This window comes from Argopecten irradians, chromosome 4 (assembly GCF_041381155.1).
Source record: "Argopecten irradians isolate NY chromosome 4, Ai_NY, whole genome shotgun sequence".
Taxonomy (NCBI): domain Eukaryota; kingdom Metazoa; phylum Mollusca; class Bivalvia; order Pectinida; family Pectinidae; genus Argopecten; species Argopecten irradians.
In genome coordinates, this window is record NC_091137.1 from 17,141,150 (window position 1) to 17,167,010 (window position 25,861).

The window sequence follows — 25,861 nt, forward strand, 5'->3', positions numbered from 1 at the left end:
GGTCATGTGTGTTTATGCGCAAGTGGCGACCCCCTGATGCGTCTCCCGAAGAGGACTGGAAGGTTGTCAATCAAATAGTTGTCCCACCGAGGTATAGGCAAGATATTCTGAGTTTGTTTCATGATGTACCTATGGCAGGGCATTTAGGTGTGATCATGACTTTTTCAGAACAGAATCTTAGATCACTTCTTTTGGCCCAAGTTGAAACGGGATGTGGCTGATTATTGTAGGTCTTGTCATACTTGTCAGGTGGTAGGGAAACCTAATCAGAAAATCCCTGTAGCGCCTCTACACCCCATTCCAGCATTTGAGGAACCATTTAGTAGAGTCATTATAGACTGTGTAGGTCCTCTACCCAAAACTAAGTCTCAAAATGAGTATCTTTTAACTATTATGTGTGCTTCCACACGCTTCCCTGAAACCATTCCACTCAGGAATATTAAGGCCCCTAACATAGTCAAGGCTTTGGTTAAATTCTTTACAATGGCTGGTGTTCCAAAAGCTGTCCAATTGGACCAAGGTTCGAATTTCATGTCTGGTATTTTTCAACAAGTCATGTACCAGCTCCAGATCAAGCAGTATATAAGTCTAGTGCTTATCATCCAGAGTCTCAGGATGCTTTAGAACGTTTTCATCAGACAATGAAGAATATGATGAGATCTTATTGTTTTGAAAACAAAAGAGATTGGGACGAAGGTATACACATGTTGTTATTTGGCGTTAGAGAATCTGTACAAGAATCTCTTGGTTTCAGCCCCTTTGAACTTGTGTTTGGACACACTGTACATGGTCCTTTGAAAATTTTGAAAGACAAAATTTTGAACGAAGATTCTAAAGTGAATCTCTTAGAGTATGTGTCTAACTTTAAGCAAAGGTTGACAAGGGCATGTGAATTGGCAAAAGAAAATCTGGCCGTTACTCAAACCAAAAGGAAAACATGGTATGATCAAGATGCCTGTGCAAGAAGTTTTGATCCAGGTGACAAAATGTTTGCTCTATTACCACTACCGGGTCAGCCTTTGCAAGCTAGATGTTTTGGACCTTAAGTTGTTGAGAAAAAGAAAGATGATGTTAACTACATTGTACAAACTCAAGGGAGGCGCAAGAAAACTCAACTATGTCATGTTAACATGCTTAAGAAATATGTAGATAGAGAAGAGAGCAAGACCTCTCAACCTATTGCTACTTTGGCCTCTGTACCATCACAAAGTGAAAGTACAGCTGATATTTGTAAATTAGACTTAGATGGTGGTGTACAAGATGTAGGTTTAGACTGTGGTGTTCAGTTACGGAACTCAGATGTGCTCGCGAACTTGGACAAGAAACTATGTCATCTATCGAAAAAGAAACGAAATGAATTGAAAGATCTGATACCCGAGTTTAAACATTTGTTTTCGGATACACCAGGCAAAACAGATGCTATCTATCACGACGTGGATGTGGGCGATGCGCCACCTGTCAAGCAACATCCTTACCGTGTCAATCCTTTGAAAGAAGAACATTTAAAGAAAGAAATTCAATACATGTTGGACAATGATATTATTGAACCAAGCAAAAGTGAATGGACCTCTCCATGTGTTTTGGTGCCAAAGCCAGACAAGACATACCTGTTCTGTACTGACTTCAGAAAAGTAAACTCTGTCAGTAAAACAGACTCTTATCCAATTCCAAGGATTGATTCGTGTATTGACAAAGTTGGAAATGCCAAGTATGTTAGCAAGTTTGACCTGTTGAAAGGTTATTGGCAGGTGCCCTTAACAGAAAGAGGCAAAGAAGTGTCAGCATTTGTAACCTCGCAAGGTTTGTACCAGTACAAAGTTATGCCGTTTGGTATGAAGAATGCCCCGGCAACATTTCAACGTCTTCTTAACGGCGTAATATCAGACCTGGAAGGCTGCGATGGATACATTGATGACGTAATCAACTACCAAGACACTTGGGAAGACCATCTACGCGGAATTCGCACATTCTTCGAGAGACTCACAGGGATCAATCTAGGTTTTGGGGGAAACTACCCTTTTTCAACATAGGGGAATAGTTTGGCGAAATATAGGATATTTGAATCTTCTTATTTTGGTCCAAAATTATATGCCTTTTTACGAAAAAAGTACAGTAAAACAACTAATTTTATTTTTAGATTTAGTAAAGCAAGATTTTAAGCTCAATATTAAAAACTTTGAGTTAATTATTAAATATGCAGTAGCTGTATGATAAATATGAAGAAATTTGCAAACAAAAGTCTTAAGAAAATAATGAAAAATGGATTTTTAAATCATCAGGGGAATTTTAAGCCAGAGGGGAATTCATTCCTTGAGGGGAAATTTACCCATAAACGGTAATAAATCAGAGCTAGATTGATCCCTGACTCACTACCATGAAATTGACTGTATACATACGTAAGCTTGCTAAAATGTGAATTTTGTCATGCAACTGATGAATTTTTAGGCCATGTTATAGGACAGGGGCAGGTAAAACCTGTTCAGGCCAAAGTAGAAGCAATTATAGATTTTCCAACTCCTAGAAGCAAGAGGGAGCTGATGAGATTTCTTGGTATGGCTGGATACTACAGAAAATTTTGTCAGAATTTCTCTGTTATAGCAGCTCCACTTACTGCTTTGTTAAAGAAAAATGTCAAATTTGTCTTGTCAGACGAATGTAAGTCTGCCTTTGAGAAATTGAAAGCCATACTATCAAACTCACCAATTCTGACTGCTCCAGATTTTAATCAACAGTTTAAACTGTTTGTTGACGCCAGTGATGTAGGTGTTGGTGCTTTTTTGATGCAAGAAGGTTCTGAACAAATTGACCATCCAATTTGTTATTTCTCGAAAAAGTTTGACAAACACAAAAGAAATTATTCCACCATTGAGAAAGAGTGTTGAGCGTTAATTTTGGCCTTGAACCATGATGTGCATCTCTGCACTACAGTTGTGCCTGTGTTGGTCTTCACCGACCACAACCCTTTGACATTCGTTGGGAAAATGAAAAACAAAAATCAAAGAATTCTCAGGTGGAGTTAGAGAATTGTACAGCGCCATATTAGATTCTATTGGGAGAGCTATTGTGACTTTTTCTGTGGATTATTACAACGCTTTGTGTGGATTTATTCATATTGCCTGGAACTTTACAAATATCTGTGGACATAAATTCTCCTTGTGAATTTGTGAACATTATTAATTCGGAAACTGGAAGGATCAAGGATAATACCAGGAAATTTGCATACAGATTAGTAACACTTTAAAGTCTTGTATTACTCCTGTACCACCACCAATTACTTTAGATATTGTAAACTATTTCTGTAAAATTTTGTATATAATTAAATTGTGTTTTGAATTTAGCTGCTGGTTTCTCATTTCTGTTATTCTGGGTCATAACAATAACTAATGACCTGGGATAGTGGCTGTTCGAATTCATATCACATCGTAGGATTTACAACACTGGTGTTAATTTACTTCAGCTATTCCGTTACAAAGATTATTAGCCAAGATCTATAAATATTCTTTTTTAATTTAATACTTAGAAAACCGTAATATATATTTTATTACAAACCTATATCTATTTGTTCCACAGCATTTTCAGGCTGTACATTAGGGTCGGCCACAGTCTTCACAAAGGGGTACAAGTTACAAGCTACCAGACTGCAAAACAATCAGTCTTAACTAAAAATTACGTAATGTACAGTAATGCATGCTTGATTGTATATGTACCATGTAGTGTCTACACTGTTAAGGAATTAATAATTCTTCACTAGCTAAAGCTTGATATCCTCTGATGAATAAATTTAATGTTAAATGTGTTGTATAGAGAATACACGGTTAGTATCTTACAATACAAGTTTTATTTTGGTGCGAGACTTAGGAAAGCCGAGATGACGAGGCTGTGCCGAGTCATCTCGACTTTCTCCGTGTCATGCACTTAAATAAAACTTGTATTGTAAGGTACTAACCGTGTATTCTGTTTATCCTGCAACCATTATGGCATTCAAAACGAAAGCAAATTGACAGTTCCTTACTTTGTTTCGCTCGAAGCGAGACAATTCTTTGATGCGGAGGTAAAGATTCATTCACTTAACCGAATGAGAGTGCACTCCTTTTTACTGCCGTGGGAAATAAATAAGCGCATTCACAAACAGTCACCATAATTCTATTCAGTGTGATATATCACTGAAAGGAAAGGAAAATACTCAAATAACAATAAATACCCATTAAAGAATTACTTAGCAATACATACCTTTGTCATGAGCCAAGAAAAAGACGGCACCGCCATACGAGATTTTCGATATCGTTAAAATGGCGTCATTTCGGTGAATGTGACGTCACGTTTTAGCGGGACTGAATGACGTTTCATTCACCGGAAGGTTCAAGTTCTGGGTCAAGTTAGAAAAAGTGCCGTCAGATATGGAACAAATTCACGTGATCGTATTGACGGATAAAGCATATCGTATTGACGGATAAAGCACAAGTTTATCCGGCAGTAGTTATCGGTCAGCATGTGGGACAGTTGCAGGATAAATAAATATATGTTCTCATTATTTGATTATCTAACATTAAACTGTTAAAGGCCCACTACCTTTCCGAAACGGCTTTTATTTTTCAAAATGGGAATGTAAAACAAGATTGATAATTTTTCAAAGTCTTAAAAATTATTAGCATTCTCTTAATACTGCAGTAATTATCACCTTCTGAGGAATTTAATTCAAATACGTAAATCTAATGCTAATTTTTATAACGCGGATTATTTTTATGTTTCCCGATGTTGCCCTGAATACTGAGCGTAAGTCAACTATCACAGCGCCAGAAGGCAAAACAGTGAAATGAATCTTCACTGTTACGCAGATTATCTTGCACTTTTTTGGTGTTCTAACCTCATATTAGGTCATCAATATATTTTTACTAATATTATTTAAGTTTTAAAGAAACATTTTTTATCTCAGAAAGGTAGTGGGCCTTTAACATAAATTTACATGTACTCGAGTCTCTGTATCAACAATCATCAAGTTACCATCTCCCATTCTTTTCTTACCGTATCATTGAAAACCCAGCTTTCTTCATGTCTGCTTGGTCTGATTCAGTTGCTCGAGCCAGAATACCTTACATAAAAGACAAACAAATGTCATTTACATTAAAAGGGCTAACATTTCACTGAAGAATAACATTTGATATTTGGTACATATGGATATAAGCTACATTTGTAGTTTCTATCTGAATGGACTATAGCTGTTGCTTAAATTCATTTCTTTTATTCAATCACAGCATATACATTACAGTTAGTATTATACACAATTTTAATGTTTACCTTAATCAATTAAGACTGAGCTTTCTATGGTAAGTTATATTACCTCCTTAAACATGAGACCTCTAAATAATAAATATCCATGAACATCTGTGTCGATCACCGATGGACCCCAGACTGGCCCGGAGTTCTACAAATCATTACTTCATGAACATTTTAGCATGAATTTTGAATGCTTATATATATACCTCCATGAACGGCTGGATGCAGAGTCTTCACCCGGCCTCCAAGCATCTCTGCTGCTCCAGTAATCTCTGATACACAGCTATTAACAATTTGATTAAACAAATTAAGCAATAAAATAAAAGAATGATTTGCCTTGATTGTGGGGAACGTAAAATTGATAACTCAGCGCTCTAGTTTCCTAATACGCACATGGGCAAAAACTTCTCATATATATTTATGCATACAACAATATCATATTGATATGTAGTTATATCAATTAATAAATCTTACCTAACTGGTATCCCTGCATCCTTTATAGCCTTTGCAGTGCCACCTGATGCAGCAAGCCTCAATCCAAGGGCAACTAACTCTTTTGCAAATGGAATCAAACCAGTCTTGTCCGAAACACTAATCAATGCTGGTTGAAATAAAATGGGTGTAGATTTCATGGTCATGCAATGAACAAAACCGAACAATGACTCAATTTGTAGGCACATATCTTGCACCGGTTGCCCAGTTAAAATTGTGAATTCAGATCCAACAACAACAACCCTTAAATTGTTAAATATATAGAAATTATAAAACATCCCAAAACCTTATTTCTGTGACCTTTAAAATGAAGGCAAGGTCATCAAATTTATCTAAATACAAACTTGCAAGACCTTCATTCCAGGAGGCTTATAGTCCAACATGATGCGTCTTGTTCCTAATTGTTGACAATTCATTATATAGACTGCACCATTATAATAAAAATCTGTGACCTTATGAAGGTCAATGTTATTGTTACGGACACTGAATTTGCCAAATATATATTTTATATGACTAATTAGGTCAGTCTCTGAATCCTTTTAAGATTTTCCTAGAGTTGACCACTGTGCTCTTCAAAAATGTCAAATGTTTATCATCACCCTTCAATATCAACTAAGTATACTCAATATCAAGTCTCAGAGACCCTTACTTGTTCAAAATTGTTGATTGGCTAATTATTAATTAATTACCCTCCATTACTCCTTATTTGAGACCATACATGTTCCTCCATTATGGTTTCCATGGTATTGAACAAATTGTGATGTGGGTGGAAGTGGGAGCAATAACAAATTTTTTAGGGCTATGCGCATGGGTGAAAAGACCTATTGTTTTTGTTTGGTATTTTATTATTCTTCTGCACAGAAAGTTGTATACATTTAGGATCTCTGAAATGGTCAGAGATATGCCAATGAACGTGTCACCATATTGTAGGGCATGAGTTGAAGGTGCAACAGCAGCATTTTTATGTTGGTGAGAAAAATCCAATATGGCCGTTATGACCTATTAGCTTACTTCCAATTTTACACTGATGTCAATATCTCGTTAAAAGCTTGACTTTCTTTCTGTATTGGATTTGGATATGTTATGCAGAATAAAACATGGAGCAAATAACTAATGCAACATTTTCCATTAAATTTTCACCTTCAGGTTGGAAATAAGGGTCAAAGTTCAAAAGTGCTTTTTTTTCAAAAAAAGTCATTAAAAAAATCTTCTTCTGAAGTTCTTGAAGGCCCAGAGATCTAATATAAGGTTCATAGAATGCTGACATAAATACCTACTACATGTTAGTTTGTTAATACCATTGACCTTGACCTAATATATTCCAGGTCACAGGAGCCATAAGTCCTAAAATCTTCAAATGGCTTCTTTTTAAGTTCTAGAAGGCCAAGAAAGCTATAACTAGGCTTGTAGCATGCTGACATAAATGGCTACCAATATTGTTTATATCAATCACCTTATTAATGTTACCCCCGTAATATGATTGATCTTAACCTACAGGTCACATTGGCCAAATAAGCTAAAATCTTCAAATCATTAATGCGATCTTGTAAAGGCCTGTAGTATGCTGAAAGAAATGCATGGCTACCAATTTTGTTTATATGAATAAACTTGACCTACATTCAAGGTCACATGGACCAAAAGTCCTTAAATAATTAATGTAGAGATCTGAAATTGGACCTGTAACAAATTTTTCGAGATAAAGGGCTACCAAGCATGTCAATACAATTTGTATGATTGACCGTCAAATTGTCCATTGACAATTACTAGTATTTATATCATATTATACCTTTGTGACCTTGAATGAATTAAGCAGTCAAGGTCACTACAAATTAGTCAATGTCCATTACATTGTGAATTGGTAGCCCATGCATTAATCCAAACAATTGTTAGACCCATGATCAACTAGGTCTATGGATCAAAGTTATTGACATTAGTAGCTACTGTTTTTGTGGAAAAGATATCACCTTCTGACGGACTTTTCTGAAAAGTCAGTCAGATGGTTATATCTTTCCCACTACAATAGTAGCTATGATATTACATGTAGGGTAGTTACTTCCACCATACTTTACCTCTGTGACCTTGAATAAATGTTAAGGTCATTGATTTCAAGCCCTTATATCCTTGGTCTTTGTGGTCTAGCTGCCAGTACTCTTATTAACTTATTAATTAGAAAGTATTTGCATATCTTGCTACACTTTACCTCTGTAACCATCAGTAATTAAAGTAAAGGTCAAGGCCATTCATTCACACATATATACTTGGTAGCCTACTTCATTGACGCATGCTAAAGTACTTATTTACAACATAATTAATGTGTATGTAAGTGTATATATATATTTAGTCCTATTTATGAAACTGAAAATATTTGATTGCTTGTTGAACAGCTAGTGCTTTAATTCAAAATTGTTTAGTTCATTTTCGACTAAACATGGTGATTTCACAGTGTCCTGATGCACCTTAAAAATTCATATTAGCTACATGTAAATGTCCTACAGTATTTTAATCAGCAAGCTAGGTTGGGCTCTCTTGATAATAGGTTCTTATTTTTTTAAGTGATTCTAATTTAATCATCTTTAAATATTTGACCAGGCCTCTGTGACCTTGAACAAATTAAAGTAAAGGTCATTCATTGTTGCAAACTTGAAATTTGAAACCCTTAATCCAATCAAGTACACATACTTTGTATACAATTTGTTTATGCTACTATATGCCCAATATTGTTTTTTACCATTTTATGTTATTATATATATGACAATACACAGACAAATATATTGTACATGTATATATCAAGGTCAAGGTCATTGATTTTAATAAACTTTATTGGTAACTTTTCATTAGTCCATCATTCAGTGTTATTGGGTTTCTATGTCTTTAATTTACATAGATCATGTATACGAAGCATTATTAGTAAAAAGACATCGAAAGTAAGATTAGACTATCGGGACTTGTGCAAGGCAATTGTTTACAAACTATAGATCTGGCCGCGGTTGTCCATCATGAGTGATGTGCATGTTTAAAAACAATGTTCTTGTGTACAATCTAAAAGTGTCATCCACAAATGAAAATATTATAAAGATTTTCTTTAATTCTAGATCTATTGTTCGTGTTTAGTTAAGTGAAATTTAAAGGTTATATATACTAAACGTATTTAAACGTGCCAGTTGTGTAAAGTTGTAAATGTACGTACATTTTTTGTATCATAATTATACATTATATATATAAAGTTTATGTATATATAACGAAGCATCTCCATTCCTTAGAGTATACTTTAAACTATACCTACGAAAAAGGATGTTGTCATTGTCACAAAACTGTATAAGACACTCACCAATTTCTCCTGAAGCCATGTTTCTCGTTGTACGACAGCACGTGTTGTGCGGGACTGTCTGCGTCCTGATCGAACTCAACGACCTGAATTTTCATTGGTCGAAGTGAAATTAAAGTTCGTGAACTCTACATAGAATATATCGCGATATAGTTAGTTTTTTTCAGATAAGCACACAATTGAAAAGTTCTATCATTATTTTTTTCTTTTTTCAAAATAAATACTGCAGATAGCTTTTTATTAGTATTTCTTAATTAAATTTCTGTTACAAACGATCAAATCACCAACAAACACAAACATACAAAACACTAAAAGCAGAGGTACAAAAACAGATACGAAATGCATACCGTTCTTACTTAGAAAAAATTATTAAAGATCTCCCTACAGACGAGCAAACCACACCAAAAACACACAAACGATATAACACTAAGAAATTATTTAGCTACATCAAAACAACTCGAAAAGAAAACACTGATATTACAGCCCTACGTGAAGATGGTCAACTCGTATAACAGACACCACCACAAAAGCAAACATTCTCAATCAACAGTTTCAAAAAGCATTCACAACAGAACAAAACCATAACATACCAAACAAAGGCCAATCACCACACCCTATTATGCCTCAAATACACATAACATGCTTGGGAATTACAAAACTCTTAGAAAACATAAACCCACATAAAGCTTCAGGGCCAGACCAAATACATGGGAAAATACTCAAAGAACTAAAAGACGTAACAGCACCCATTCTCACAAAAATATTCACAACATCTCTCACCACAGAAAAACTACCACATGACTGTGAGAAGCATGCTCATGTTCTCATGTTCACCCTATATAAAAAAGGAGACAAACACAACCCTACAAATTATAGACCAGTCTCACTCATCTCAATTTCATGCAAACTCATGGAACATATTATGCAAGGACGTATATGAGGACTTATAAATCCTTGATGTTATGATATAACAAGCTCTACAATGAAACACCTCGAAAACAATAACATTCTCTATGATTTACAACATGGATTCAGAGCGTCCCGATCATGCGAAACACAACTAGCCACCTTTATACATGAATTAACACAAAACCATAACAACAACAAACAGACAGACATTATATTATCATCATGGGCTTTGCCAAAGCATTTGACAATACAAACTCAAATATTACGGTATTACAGGACAAACACTTACATGGATTACAGACTTCTTATCACACCGCACCCAAACAGTTGTACTTGAAGGGAAACAATCAGAAAAAATACCAGTTACGTCAGGAGTACCTCAAGGAACCTGTTTTGGCCCAATACTCTTCCTCATATACATAAACGACTTCCCAGAATACATCAAACACAGCACCCTCAGACTCTTTGCAGATGACAGCATATTATACAAAACCATACAACTCACAAGATGCACTTAAATTACAAGAAGATCTAGACGCAGCAGGTAGGTGGGAGGAAGATTGGTTAATGTCCTTCCACCCGGACAAGTGTAACGTCCTTAGCATCTCAAACAAACGCACAAAGACCAATTATACATACAAACTCCACTACCACAAATTACAACAAGTAACATCTTGCAAATACCTAGGAATCACAATACAAAATAACTTACGATGGGACACGCACATCAATAACATAACAGCCAATGCTAACAAGACACTGGGATTCTTGAAACGAAACCTACAGATAAACTCACAACATATAAAAGAACATGCATACAAAGCCATAGTCAGACCCAAACTGGAGTACTGCTCCTCCGTGTGGGACCCCCACCAGACAAATCAAATCATGCAAATCGAAAAAAAACACAACGCAGAGCAGCACGCTACACAACAAGCAGATACCACAACACAAGTTCAGTACAAGACATGATGGAAAACCTCAACTGGACCTCACTACAAACACGCAGAACAAGAACACGTTTAATTTTATTTTATAAAATCATACACCATCATGTGGCAATAAACTATAATCAAATTCTTAATCTGACAGACTTCAGGACTAGACAATCACACCCATTCACATATATACATATAGCTGCCACCAAGGACATATTCAAACACTCATTTTTTCCACACACAATTAAACAATTAACCGTGTGCACGGATTCAAAAACCGAGTGCACGGATAAGTAATCCGTGCGAACGGATTCACAAACCGTGCGGACAGATTCACAAACCGTGTGCACGGATTAATAAATATATTTCCATGTCCCTTCGCGGTCTCCGTAGGTAATTACAGTACTAGACTGGAATTAGTTTTAAGGTTAAACCTTTAGTTGAAATAGTTCTCAGAACCATTTTTGTCTCTGAATAAGTCAACTTCCATTATTGTTTTACCTGTGTACGACATATATATATATATATGTATGTAATATATATTCCTAGGTATGATCACGTATATTTTATTTCCATTTGCTTTTACATCATCTTTTTAATCAAAGTACTGAAAGTACTGCTGCGGTAAAACTTCTGGATGATAGGAGTTGATTCGAGTGTTAAAGATTGATAAGTCAATGGTTATATTATCAGTATAACTGCAAATTGGAAAACGATCCAAAGAAAACAGGACTTAAACTAAGGCTGAAAAACTAATACAAATAATTGTTTTTTATTTGGTCGTAATAATTTACCACATTGATTTATTTTCTCACATTTTGTACAGGTCCAGTTATTCTAAATACACATAATGCATTTCAGTGCAGAACCTTCAATCAAAGAGGAAGTATTTATGTTGTCAAGTTTATATAAAGAAAAGTTTCAGCATTATGGTGACTTGTAATGTCAAATTAAATTGATTTTTTTTGTTAAAAAATAAACAGGCATTCTTCAGATATCAAGAAAAAACTTACTGGTTATATTATATAAAATCTCATATAATGTTTAAGCGATACCGTACACGTATTTGACCTTTAATGACTAATATGAATGACATCAAGGATTTCCTTTTTAACAAAAATGTATCTAGCAAGTTTAAGAACACCATACTATCTATAAGTACAAAATTTAATGGTTGTCAGACCGTGTAACATATATAACTAACGTATATTGTCATAAAGGATGACTTTCATGCTTCATAACTTCACGAATACTACTTTGGCAACATATCAGGGAGAAAGAGGGGAAAGAGAGGGAAAGAGAGAAAAAAAAATCTCTGTCAGCTATCAGCTGTTTACCGGTATATGCTTTATCAAGTTTCAAGTACATGAATGTATATATATTAACTAAAGAACTAAATAACCTGAGTTAATTAACTAAACGACATGTAAATGGCACGAAGGATGTTTTTTGTCAAAACATGTTAATATTTTTTCTCTATGTCTATCAAGTTTGTAGTACATTACAACATATATTCTATCAAACGGTAACGGCACGAGTTACCTAAATGACAGATATTGTCATCAGTGTCCTTTTCTAACTACAATTTGTAAATATCTTCTTATTAAACATTATGGAAAGTTGTTCAGCAAAATTTGGAGCAAGGATAGGTCCAAAATTCGGATCGCAAATTCACTCAGAAATTTTACTTTGACATGATAATTTACTTTGAAATTTGACTATTGGTTCCAAAACTGTTTTCATAAGGCTTGAACATGATAATTTACTTTGAAATATGAATATTGGTAGAAAAAACTGTTCTTATAAGGCTTGGTTCAAGAAAAACATAATTGTAGTATATGAATTAATGAAGGATAGTGACACGCTTACTTTTTACTGTTTTGATGAATTGATACAAATCTATCAGATTAGTACTAATTTTGTGGAATATCACGGTTTTAGTATCTGCTATCAGAGAATACCTGAATTAGGCTGACTCTGAAATATGTCAAATTTGTTTCCTACTTACATTAAATATTTCATATTTGATCTGTACAACGTAATGAAAAAATAACATACTCCTACCGGGAGGAGAAGATGGGAAGACTTGATTAGTTCAGTCGAATCATTTGAAATGGGTTGATATTTCTAAAATTTCCTTTACAGTAACGAAAATTATAAGCTTCAGTGGTTTCAATATATATTATAGCAGATTCACTCAGCAATTTTACTTTGACATGATAATCTACTCTGAAAAAACATTGTGTTACAAATTATATAAGTACATTTGCCTAGTACAGAATAGTACGTACATGTATTACAATTTCATTTATATTTTAAACACCTCCGAATTTTTTCATTTAATTTGCATAAACAACCAAACGATAAGATTTCGTTATAAAATGACACTTAATCCTCTAAACAATAGAACAGCCAACTCTAGATCACTGCTTATTGTTTTGATATTTTCCAAAAGAATTTATGATTTGTCCTTCCTTATATGTACATATTTTCTACTTGTCAAATTTTTGAAATTGATATCTATATATTATGTTTCTCTATACAATGTATTTGTCAAAGAGAACTAATAAAGAAACTTGATGTGGTCATGATCAATATGTATCACACCTTCACGCTTGGCTGCACACTGCTACAGATACGAAGAGATGTAGATGTATATATGGGGTGGTTATCTATCCTTTAATCTTTGAAATATTTTTCTCGAAAACCCAGCTCCCTACCGCTCCGAACCGCTGTAAATGAAAATGTGTATGAGCAAGGGACGTCAGAAACATTATATAACATGTGTTGAGAATATGTATAACAGTATTTACATTAAAACCTATCTATTAAAACCACCCAGTGGTCCGAGTAAAAGTGGTCTTAATAGCGAGGTGGTCTTAATTCTGAGGTGGACCAGGTTTCTTCTATGATCATGACGATCAAGAACAGAAACTCTGTATCCTAGCTGACGGTACATAATATATGTACTGTATTTTTGTTTCAAAATTGAAATTTTATGAAAAATGCAATATACATGTATATATAAATGTATATTATATATATATATATTTTATTTTTTTTGTTCAATTTTTTGCATTTAACACATTTACAAATACATGGGACATCAACATAACCTTGACATGACATATACATTACATTTATATAAAAAAACATAAGAAACATAACATAGCATGCTGAGTATGTACATGTACGTGTGGGGAAAAAACCAGTTTGATATATTTTGGTTAAGATAAATTTGCAAATTACTATATTTGATCAATTAGTTTTGTCGATCATTAGAATCTTAATCATATCATATTTTAATGCATGCGTATCTAATCAAAACCAATAATTTACAAATATTTTTTAAAGATTGATAAATTAGGGACATATAATGACTATACCATTTATTTCTAGAGCATAGACATATTTTTTTCATTAAATTAAGTTAATGGTGTGTGCTTACTTAAATCTTAAACTGAATTTCAATGAAGTAATTGTTGACAATCTAAATGAAAATACTTTTTCTAGACATTACTTTCTATTATGTTTTAATTATAATTCAAATACATATCGTTAGTTTAATCAGAGATTTAGATAGTTATTAAATTATCTATGTCTCTGGTTTAATTATCACATAGTATCACCTGAGGTAAATGAGAATCTATGTGTTTTAAAATTGGTATTGATCTGTGTAAATTATTATTAATATTTACGTAAATCGATTTTAATTACCCCGCCATGTGCAATGATTAGTCAAATAATAACTTACGATCACAATCGGTAAAGTGTTTGAAAGACTACTGTGCAATAGTCAAGCGTACTTTTAACTAATGCAAAACATCGATTGTTTACCGCAACAAAATAGATGACACATCTATTGAAATGAGATGATTGACGTACGGTACTTCATAAATATCTAAAATAAGATCAATATATCTCATACATTAAAGAATTTTAATTCCATTGGCGTTACACGTATGAGAAAGAACTGCCTAAATCGTTCGATCTCGCCACCAGAGCTATCGAAAGAACGCTGCATTACTTGTGGTTTCGATCACGTCAACTGCCAGTCACAAGTATGCAAATGATGGCGATTAACACACTCCTAGTACAGGTAGATAATCTGATAATTAGGTCGATGGAAACAAAAGACTGACTGATGTACCTGCGGGTAGTTGTTCACGGGTTGCTGCGTGCGGGAAGGTGAGGCACAGCGAGGTGTGAAGTCACATGTGCCTGTGGTCATAATCAAATGGTCAATTAGTGTTACTTTAGTGGTCGTTGGGACTATTAAAATTGGTCGTAAAACGGAATAGCGGTGTGATTGTATTTCTGAAGAGAAAAAAAAATCGGAACTGAAAATAAGTGGCCGTAATAGTGGGATGTTCGTAATTTAGTGTATATGCTATACATGTCTATGTTTGGAATAAACTTTTGGAAAATAAAAATAAAAAAAAACAAAAATAAATATAAAGAAAAAATAAAGAATATTTTCAAGCATGGTGAATTAACAACAAATAAAAATATGAAATAAAAAAAAAATGAAATTAACCTGCCGACGATAAGGGTTGAACCCGGGCCGTCAGCTTAGAAAGCTCAGAACTTACCACGACACCACTTGTATCTGTTGATTGCCTCGGGAATATTATTAAGTTACTAATGAAATGCAGTTCACTATATTTTCTTATTTTCTTCGCAATCCACTTAAAATGATATTGATGCTGCTGAATAAGTTTACAGAATGATTCTAAACTAGTTTATATTGTATCTGGGTGCAAATTACAACTACATATACCACAAATGTGTGGTTATTCAGTTTATTCTTCACGACACCAGCCGGGGGGGTAAAAAGCTAGTTCCGGAATTGCGATACCAATACTGGTAAAACCAAGTTTTACCGTAAAAAACGTCCATACCGGAAGTCACAATAAAAAACCTAGAGCATAGATGTACGGGGTTTCCATAATTCAAATCACGATCCAATTAACGGATGTCCTAACCTGAATGACAGTAAAAGACAATACCAAATACCCGAATAGCAAATTGCCCGCGGCCAGGTAATTACAAGTGAGTTCGATGAATGGCGTTGTGTACAGGTAAACAACATCCTGGTCAAGGTATTACATAACCATCAAACCAAAGGCATGGCTAATTATAAATCTATATCGGTGTATCTACTCGTATATCTATTAAAACTTTTCATGGTAAAATAGACAATGTAACAACACATGTAAACAAAGATATGGACAAACTGAAATCGGATATGAATGGAGAGATGGTCAAACTAGAAATGAAATGGAAAGAAAACTAAAAGGGATAAGTGACGCGCTCACACATAGGATTGAGGACAAGGGGACCAGTGCAGGCAATAGGGAGGACAGAGGTGAATATAGTTCAAACAAGAAACAATTAAACATATATAGTAATAAAGAACTTAGAAGAATTAAAACAGAGAAAGGAGAAAACGGGCAGGAGTACACAAAACGCAACGTCACTACACTGCTACATGACGGGCTCAAGGTAACCGGCGTAAACATTACACATGTAGAACGTAAACAAACAAGAGGGTCATATCTATTATAGAAAACAAATAGAAAATCATGAGGTCCAAGCAAGGATTAAAACACAACAGCAGATATAACAAAGTTTACATTGACAACGATAAAAGTAAAACCGAACTGAAGATTGATCGAGCTATCAGAATGCTACAGAAAGGACGTAATACACACACGCATACATATGTACATATCATGACACGGGTGAGTGTGGGGTGGCCAACACTGTACACGCATGAGTACTCACGATACACACAGGAATCAAGATAGAGAGCGAGGCTAACGAAGGGACAATAGTTATTCAGAGAAGCATACGTCATATAGGCATGGCAGATACTAGGGGCAACTACGTCTTGGTAGCTGGAACCACAGGGACCTGGCACGATTTTTTTAAACTAACAATATTATATATATATATATATTATAGTATCAAGGGTATGAACTCGGCGGTCGAGAAAAACGGACCTATTTTTTAAAAACCATGATTATTTTAATAAATGGATTCTATACAACATTGACGGATATCTTACCTTCACAAGAAATAATTCATCTTTCCATTGAGTGCTTGATGAACAAAATTGGCCAAGTATTGACGAAGTTATGGCTAGTGTTTTATTGATGATCGGCAATAATCGATTAACTGGCTAGATGACCCTCAACCGATCCGATGATCGATTGAAAATGTCATAATCGATCATCGGGAAAAAAAATTAAACTCATTGGGAATCAAATATTTTTCTATTAAAAACCTAAAATACACTGAAAACTCCCTAACATTCCTCCATGTCAATAATTTTCACCAAATACTGTCAAAAACAGGCCAGAAATTTTCGTTTTCAACATTCTATCCACTGCTCATAACAGAGAGGGCAAAACAAGCTTTTAATATATAGATTATAGGCAATTTGAATAGGAAATTGAACCGATCATTTTGTGCGATTATCGGATCGGATGAGTCTTCCGATTCCAACCGATGATCGATTATCATTTTTAGCCGTTTAATCGGGAAATTTACGAAAAATATGCTAGGTAGACATTTCCCTGTCCGGTCGAAATGTCGTCTCGGCTCTAATGGGTACCTCAAAAACCAAGCCAAAATCACAAAATCTACGCTTGTGGTGGTAAACAGTACCCATAACTGTGTTCATTCACAATCTCCTTTGGAGGTGTCATGACCCGTACTTTGTAGAAACTCCATTTAAAGGCCCATTACCTTTTCGGTGCAAAATACAAAGGTTTCTTAAAAACATTAATAACATCAGAAAATGCATACCGATGACCTAAAATAAGGTTATGACACAAAACATATGCAAGATTTCCTGTGTAATATATGAAAACAGTGAAAAGTCAATTCGCTGTTTTGCCGTCTGGCGCAGTGATAGTCAACTACCGCGCGGTATTTAGGACGACGTCGGGAAACATAATACGACCCGCGTTATGAAAATAAACATTTTATTTATTTTAATCAAATCGTTCAGAAGGTGATGGTAAATGTAGTATTAACGGTAAGTTAATAATTCTTAAGACTCTAAAAAATTGTCGATCTTGTTTTACATTCCCATTTTAAAAATTAAAAGCCGTTTCGGAAAGGTAGTGGGCCTTTAAACATCGTGTAGCTCACAAACTTTAACCGTCACCGCCATGTTCATTTGTTCTTCGGAACGCTTCTCGAGTTTACACACAAGCACAACATAACATAATTTGCATAATGCAGTCACAATATTTAAAGTCGAGAAGCGTTCTAATGATAACCAGGAATTTCGACGTAATGTCATAAAACTTTGTAACGATGATATAATAGCCATTAGTGAGACTTTTCTAAAAGACGTTGATAAACTCTCAGTCGAGGGTTTATTCATTTCTAGGTCATAACCGTACCGATTTACACAGAAACGCCAGACGGGGTTCGGGAGGAGTAGGTTTTCTAATAAAGGATGATCTCTTCACAAGTTATGTGATTACCGAAATAAATAAAGAGCACGAAGGAATATTCTGGATAAAATTACGGAACAAATCCACTGACTCTGTGTTATTTGTATGTGCAGTATATCTAGTGCCTGAAAATTCGACAAGGGCATGCGACGCGGGACAATTTTTTAGTGAACTTTTGAATCATGTGCACACATACCAGGAGGAAGGTAATATTGTTATAATGTAAGATCTAAATGCTAGAATCGAGGAGGAAAATGATTTCATTGAGGGCGTCGATCAAATCCCCCAGCGTATATCTATCGACTCAACACAAAACAGTTATGGTGACATGTTATTAGACTTTTGTACGGTGGCTGATTTGTGCCATTTCGTCTTTTCGTCTTTTCGTCTTTTCGCCCCGAAAAGACGAGAATTAAGAAACCTTAATTTTCGTCTTTTCGTCTTTTCGCCCCGAAAAGACGAAATTTAACAACTTTAAATTTCGTCTTTTCGCCGCGAAAAGACGAAAAGACGAAAAGACGAAAAGTCAAACACGAAAAGACGAAAGTGATACACGCTAATTAGCGACTTTGATTCTCGTCTTTTCGCCTTAAAATTCTCGTCTTTTCGTCTTTTCGCCCCGAAAAGACGAAATTTAACAAACCTTAATTTTCGTCTTTTCGTCTTTTCGCCCCGAAAAGACGAAAATTAACAAACCTTAAATTTCGTCTTTTCGTCTTTTCGCCCCGAAAAGACGAAAATTAACAAACCTTAATTTTCGTCTTTTCGCCTTTTCGCCTTCCGGTCTGGTGTGGAAGTCATTTTGAAACCTTTTTATCTTAATATTGACTTAATTGTTCAATACAGAAGCATCAAAGTAGTTTATGATAACAATGGATTTATTAAATTGATAGTATTACAAGTATCTTCATCAATAACTAAGATTAGAAGTTTTAAAACAGAAGTCAACATGTTTGTTTACAGCAGTTACGTAGATTTCTCACACGTGGCATATGCCACGTGCCACTAACAGATTCATCATTCCGCAAATCCTTTAGCGTGATTGATACATTTTTTAAAAATTCATTAATATCTTATTTTTTGTGTTCTAATCGCCCTCTTTAGCAATTACGCTTATCAAAACATTGCCGTGTATATGTAAGGACCATAATAAACTTAAGATGCTAAACATAGCACTTACAGGAGTTGCCTCCCCTACACAACTTGAAAAAAAAAAGTTGTCGGCGGGTATTATTTGAAAGCGTTTGAACCACGGATAAACTTGTTAACAAAATAATTTATGAAAGACAACTCGTGAAGACTTTGAGTTTAAAGGAAGGACTTTTACCAAGAAATTGCTCAAATACAGTTAATTATAACAGTCAATCAGTAGGTACAATGTACTGTGTATTATTTGAAAAGACATTTTGACTACATACATGACATGGTCTTCATCATAATTGTACATTAGAAATTACATTATAATCTCCGTCGTATATAATAGATGACAAGGTATATCTGTAATTTGTATTTTTTCGGGGCGAAAAGGCGAAAAGACGAAAAGACGAAAAGACGAAAATTAAGGTTTGTTAATTTTCGTCTTTTCGCCCCGAAAAGACGAAAAGACGAAATTTAAGGTTTGTTAATTTTCGTCTTTTCGGGGCGAAAAGACGAAAAGACGAAATTTAAGGTTTGTAATTTTCGTCTTTTCGGGGCGAAAAGACGAAAAGAGACGAGATTTTTTTTGAAGGCGAAAAGACGAAAAATTAAAGGCGCTAATTAGCGTGCTTCACTTTCGTCTTTTCGTGTTTGACTTTTCGTCTTTTCGTCTTTTCGCCGCGAAAAGACGAAATTCAAATTTGTTAATTTTCGTCTTTTCGGGGCGAAAAGACGAAAAGACGAGAATTAAGATATTTAATTTTCGTCTTTTTGGGGCGAAAAGACGAAAAGACGAAATGGCATAAATCAGCCACCGTACTTTTGTATAGATACGAATTTGTGTGTTATGAACGGTCGTACGGGAACACAAGATTTTACATGTGTGTCGTCAAAAGGAAGGTCTGTCGTGGATTACATACTTGTTCCACATGAACAACTGATTTTATACGACGATTTTAAAGTGAACAGAATGTCTAATTTGATTAACGACAACGGTTTAAACACACCATGTTCAATTCCGGATCACTCTTACTTACAATGTTCTATCGATATTCCGGAAATGGATCATAATTTCCGCTTTGAAACATCTATTGAGTCCAAAAGCACAGCTCCGATGTTCAACGCAAATAAAATACCTGGAGATTTTTTAAAATCCGTCGATTATATAGACGCAATTAATAAAACTATAGACCGCATTGAGCAGGAATTCGCTTGTAATAGTGACATAAATACAGCTTATGACGCATTTGAAAAATTTCTACATACAGAAATGGAGGGAGCAGGTATGTCATCGCGTGTGCATTTACGTACACAGAACTCGTACAATAGTTACAAACGCAAGTCGTTATATAAGCCTTACTGGAACGATATCTTACAGGAGAATTAGGATGCATTATGCGATAAAGAAAAAACTGGCTGAAGTATAAAGGTTCACCTATAATACGTCGTCGCTATAAGGAGGAGTATTGTATCGCTCGGCGACTATTCGACAAACTTCATCGCAGATGTAAACGTAATTATCAATTACAGAAACGACGCGAATTAGAGGAATCACTTGTTAAACACGATTCTAGGGAATTTTGGCGTGATATTGGTAAAATTGGAATTGGAGAACAACGCAAGCAAAGAATTCTATGGGAAGTAATTGATGGTGATGGTCGTATTGTTATCGATACTAAAGCAGTGTTAAATAGATGGAAATTAGACTACAGTGACCTATATTCTACATGCTCTACTAGCGACAATAGCTTTGATGAGGTTCACCTAAAGCGCATTCGAGAGGAAACCAATTCCGTCGCGGGAGATGATTGTGATAGTAGTTCTCTAAACGCCCCGATAACGATGGAGGAAGTAGAAGTTTCAGTAAAAAAAGCAAAGCAGGGATAGACAACATACCGGCGGAAGCTTTAAAAAATGATGCATGTGTCACATTACTTCATTCCATTTTTAAAAAATGCTTTGAAAATGGAGTGGTGCCTGGAAAATGGAAGGAAGGAATAATCAATCCACTAATTAAGCCAAATTCCACAGACCCTCGGAACCCCTTAACATATCGCGGGATAACACTTTTATCGGTACCATGTAACGTTTACTGCGATATTATAAATACCAGACTTACGAAGTGGTTAGAACGGGAAAATAAACTGGCCGACGCTCAAAATGGATTCCGTAAGTCAAGAGGATGTCAGGAACATATTTATACATTATAGAACATTATAAACAATAGAAAATTGATAGGTCAATCTACATTTTCAAGTTTTATAGATCTACAGAAAGCATTCGACACAGTAGATAGGGATTGTCTGTGGTTTAAATTACAATCAGCTGGTATAAAGGGAAAACTCTATAGCCATATTTTCGTTATATGAGGATGTAAAATGTTATGTACGGATAAATGGAACATTAACCGACAGCTTCAATGTACGGCGGGGCCTAAAACAGGGATGTTTGTTGTCACCGGCAGCCTTTTCTTTGTACATAAATGACTTGGTTGGAATCCTTAATCAGTCAGGATGTGGTGTCAACATAGACACAATGAATTTAAGTGCTCTTTTTTACGCAGACGACATAGCGCTCATCTCGGCGACAGAAAGTGATCTACAAAAGTTATTGAATATTGTGGCGGAATGGTGCTTCAAGTGGAGAATCACAATTAATACGACAAAGTCCAAAATTATTCACTTTCGCCCCAATTCTATATCACGTACGAAGTCTGTGTTCACATGTGGTACAAATGAGTTGGAGATATGTAATGCCTATAAATATTTAGGGCTATGGTTCGATGAATACCTAGATTTAAAAATGGCGGTAAAGGAACTTGCATGTTATCGTCGAAATTTATAGCTGCCGGAGGAATGAGTTACTCTGTTTATACAAAGCTCTATTATGGTTTAGTAAAACCAGTTCTATTCCACAGGGACCTGGCACGATTTTTTTAAACTAACGGTATACATATATATATATATATTATAGTATCAAGGGTATGAACTCGGCGGTCGAGAAAAACGGACCTATTTTTTTAAAACCGTGATTATTTTAATAAATGGGTTCTATACAGCATTGACGGATATCTTACCTTAAAGAGAAATAATTTATCTTTCCAGTGAGTGCTCGATGAACAAAATTGGCCAAGTATTGACGAAGTTATGGCTTGATGAATCGGGAAATTTACGAAAAATATGCTAGGTTAACATTTCCCTGTCCAGTCGAAATGTCGTCTCGGCTCTAATGGGTACCTCAAAAACCAAGCCAAAATCACAAAAACTACGCTTGTGGTGGTAAACAGTACCCATAACTGTGTTCATTCACAATCTCCTTTGGAGGTGTCATGACCCGTACTTTGTAGAAACTCCATTTAAACATCCTGTAGCTCACAAACTTTAACCGTCACCGCCATGTTCATTTGTTCTTCGGAACGCTTCTCGAGTTTACAAACAAGCACAACATAACATAATTTGCATAACGTAGTCACAATATTTAATGTCGAGAAGCGTTCCGAGAGAAAAATGAACATGGCGGTGACGGTTAAAGTAAGTGGGTGTCGGGAATTTTCGTACCGAAACATTTTCGTACCGGAGACATTTTTCGTACCGGGGAATTTTCGTCCGGGTATTTTCGTACCGAAAATTTTTATTTCGTTTTTAGTGTTCCATTTAATTTTATTGATGATTAGTCTTGTCAACAACATTATTTTGATTATTTCAGGCGATTACAGACCTGTACACATTATTCAGTTTACGAAACTACGTAGTCTCTACGTACATGTGTTGTTAACTTGCTGGCACGTGTCAGCGTCGTTGTAGTAATTACGTTGTCATCTAGAGCCCTTGGGGTTTAATTGGGTGCTTGTTTAATGAATTACAAGTACATATATAGAACAAAATGAAACTGATGAAAATGTTATCATGATTAGCTAAAGATGGACATGGGTCAATATCTCAATAGCAGACAATTTTCGTCCTTGATGTTTATCTCTTAATCAATTATAATGCACGAAACAGAGACATAAATTTCGGCAAGTAATAAGTCTATTTAGGACAGCATAAAGAATAGCTTCTAGGTTTAAATTAAGCAAAATAATAATAAAAGTTAGATATATTAAACGATTTTGAAGAAAACATGTCACTGTCAAATGTCCTTCCAAAACGTACACGTATGTATCAATTTCTCACATTGAATAATATAATGGTTATTGAGTTATTTCTTCAAATACTTGAACCAATATAGCACACATTAATCAGAAAAATGTTTAAAGAAGTCTATCTAATCTTTACAATGAATACTATTCTTTTCTATGCATGTCATTATCGTTACAGTACAGCACTAGAAATTGTTGAAAATGTTTGCCTGTCCTTAGTTATGGCAACATAAACCTCAATCATTGCTTACTATTTAAATTTTAACTGTTATTTTTTATTGTTCAGCACTTTGCCATTTTCATTATATCAATATACATTATACATGTCTATAAATTCGGAAGAACTGGGCTGGTGACACTGCGTAAAATATGTATTCTTACCTGCATGAATAAAATTATCTGTCAAACGCTTCTTGAAACAATGTATACGCATATTCTTTATTTTTCACTAATCTAGTAGTTTTACTGAAAAACCTCACACAACTCTTAATCAAGTATTAGGGTATATTTACAGGCCTAGCTAATGCCTAAATAAAATTGACCTTTGATATATTTTACAGGGTTTAACAGCTTAATAATTTTGTGTAAAATTTATTATGAAACATGTTCGAGTCTGTTTATGATCTTACAGGGCACTTACACTTTTAATGTATTTGAAAAGTATTTCGTTTTTACAGACATGGGATGTATAAACATAGGTATCACACAAAATGATCTTCATTAGTAACTGATTGCTTGCACCAATTTTTACTGTAATTTTTGTTTTATCAAATACAAATGTATGATAAATATAGTGTACACGTGTAATCATTTTAAAAGCTGATTTTCCTTTTTTTTTGGACTGTCTTGTAAAAAGAATAGATCGTCATTTTTAATTAAAGGAGGATGTTAAATAAACCAAGGACTTGTAAATCCTTGAATAACCGAAAACCCTATACATAATGAAGATGTATGTATCACAAAATTACTTTCTTAGTAGTAACCGGTTGCTTGTGCCAAAGCCTTTCTACTTTTTGTAAAATAGGTCTGTAACCCCTAGAAAGTAACTTTCGAACAGAAGTTCAATAGAGAGACAATGAAGATTGAGAATAAACGGATTGCGTCAATTTACACATTAGAAAAAAATATAATTTACTGGCGCATATTTCAACTTGCGAGGTACTGTGAAAAAAACAGGATGACCCTAGCAATATATAAATTCAACATACATATGTGTAACGATTGTAGAACACAGTTTGATACTGACGTGCTCCCGTGCACGTGGCTGTTCCTTTGATCAATCAGTCAGTCAGGTATAATTGACAGGCACGTGAAGTGTATGACTCCTCCCCCATTGAATATCATTGGCTGGCGAGCTCTCACCACACGTGTCAGTCAATATAATATTACAGGTGATTGACAAGGCGGTTTCCTCAACCGACCGGTGACTCAGCTACCTTTTCTTTAAGACATGTTTCTAAAATAAATGGCATTTTGTATGATTTTTAAATCATGGTTCACCAGAAAATCTACTTGGTTCAGCAGATAATCTACGACTTGAATTTGTGTCAAACTAAGTACTGTTAGATACGTCATGTAATATATGTTACTACCAAGCACTGACTGCCGCGATGTCTGAAAAGCTAAATACTGTACGCAAAAGAAATCGTCCATTGTAATTCATAGAGTAACTCAATACATCCACAGCATTAATAACACAACATTATATCATGTAAGTATATCAATAGTTTTGCGGTACGAAATTTCCCCGGTACGAAAATTCCCGTATTCAGTAAGTGAGCTACAGGATGTTTAAATGGAGTTTCTACAAAGTACGGGTCATGACAACTCCAAAGGAGATTGTGGATGAACACAGTTCTGGGTAAGTTGCGTTGTGGCGTTTGTATTGGATATAGAGACAGGGCGTTATTGTAAGCCTCCAATGCCTTTAAACAAAAGAACTTGTCCATTTTGTCAAGATATCATTGAGTCTGAAGTTCATTTTATTTTTAACTGTAAAGCGTATTGTGATTTAAGGAAAACTTACATATTTGATAAAGTAACTGTTTTATGTGAACATTTTGAAAGTATGTCTTCTGATAATCAACTTCTCTTTTTAATGAATTATGATGTTTTACAAGTTAGTCTTGCTAAATATATCTTTTTAGCGATGAGGAGAAGGCGATCTCTGTTATAA

The 25,861-nt window shown here is 34.8% G+C and overlaps 1 protein-coding gene across 2 annotated transcripts in view; it reads right to left on the minus strand.

Annotated features, from left to right (window-relative positions):
• The window catches only part of LOC138320796 (bifunctional purine biosynthesis protein ATIC-like), a 39,563-nt gene extending 23,557 nt beyond the window's left edge, over positions 1–16,006 (minus strand). The window contains exons 1-6 of one of the 2 annotated variants that reach the window (XM_069264013.1): positions 15,924–16,006; positions 9,095–9,177; positions 5,749–5,875; positions 5,481–5,557; positions 5,023–5,089; positions 3,550–3,638 (exon numbers count right to left, since the gene is read on the minus strand). In XM_069264013.1, coding sequence (XP_069120114.1) covers positions 3,550–3,638; positions 5,023–5,089; positions 5,481–5,557; positions 5,749–5,875; positions 9,095–9,113 — 379 coding nt within the window. In that variant the 5' untranslated portion in view covers positions 9,114–9,177; positions 15,924–16,006. Of the gene's footprint in view, positions 1–3,549; positions 3,639–5,022; positions 5,090–5,480; positions 5,558–5,748; positions 5,876–9,094; positions 9,197–15,923 lie in introns of those variants that run through there. The other variant, XM_069264014.1, reaches the window with a different exon arrangement.
• Positions 16,007–25,861: the final 9,855 nt, after the last annotated feature.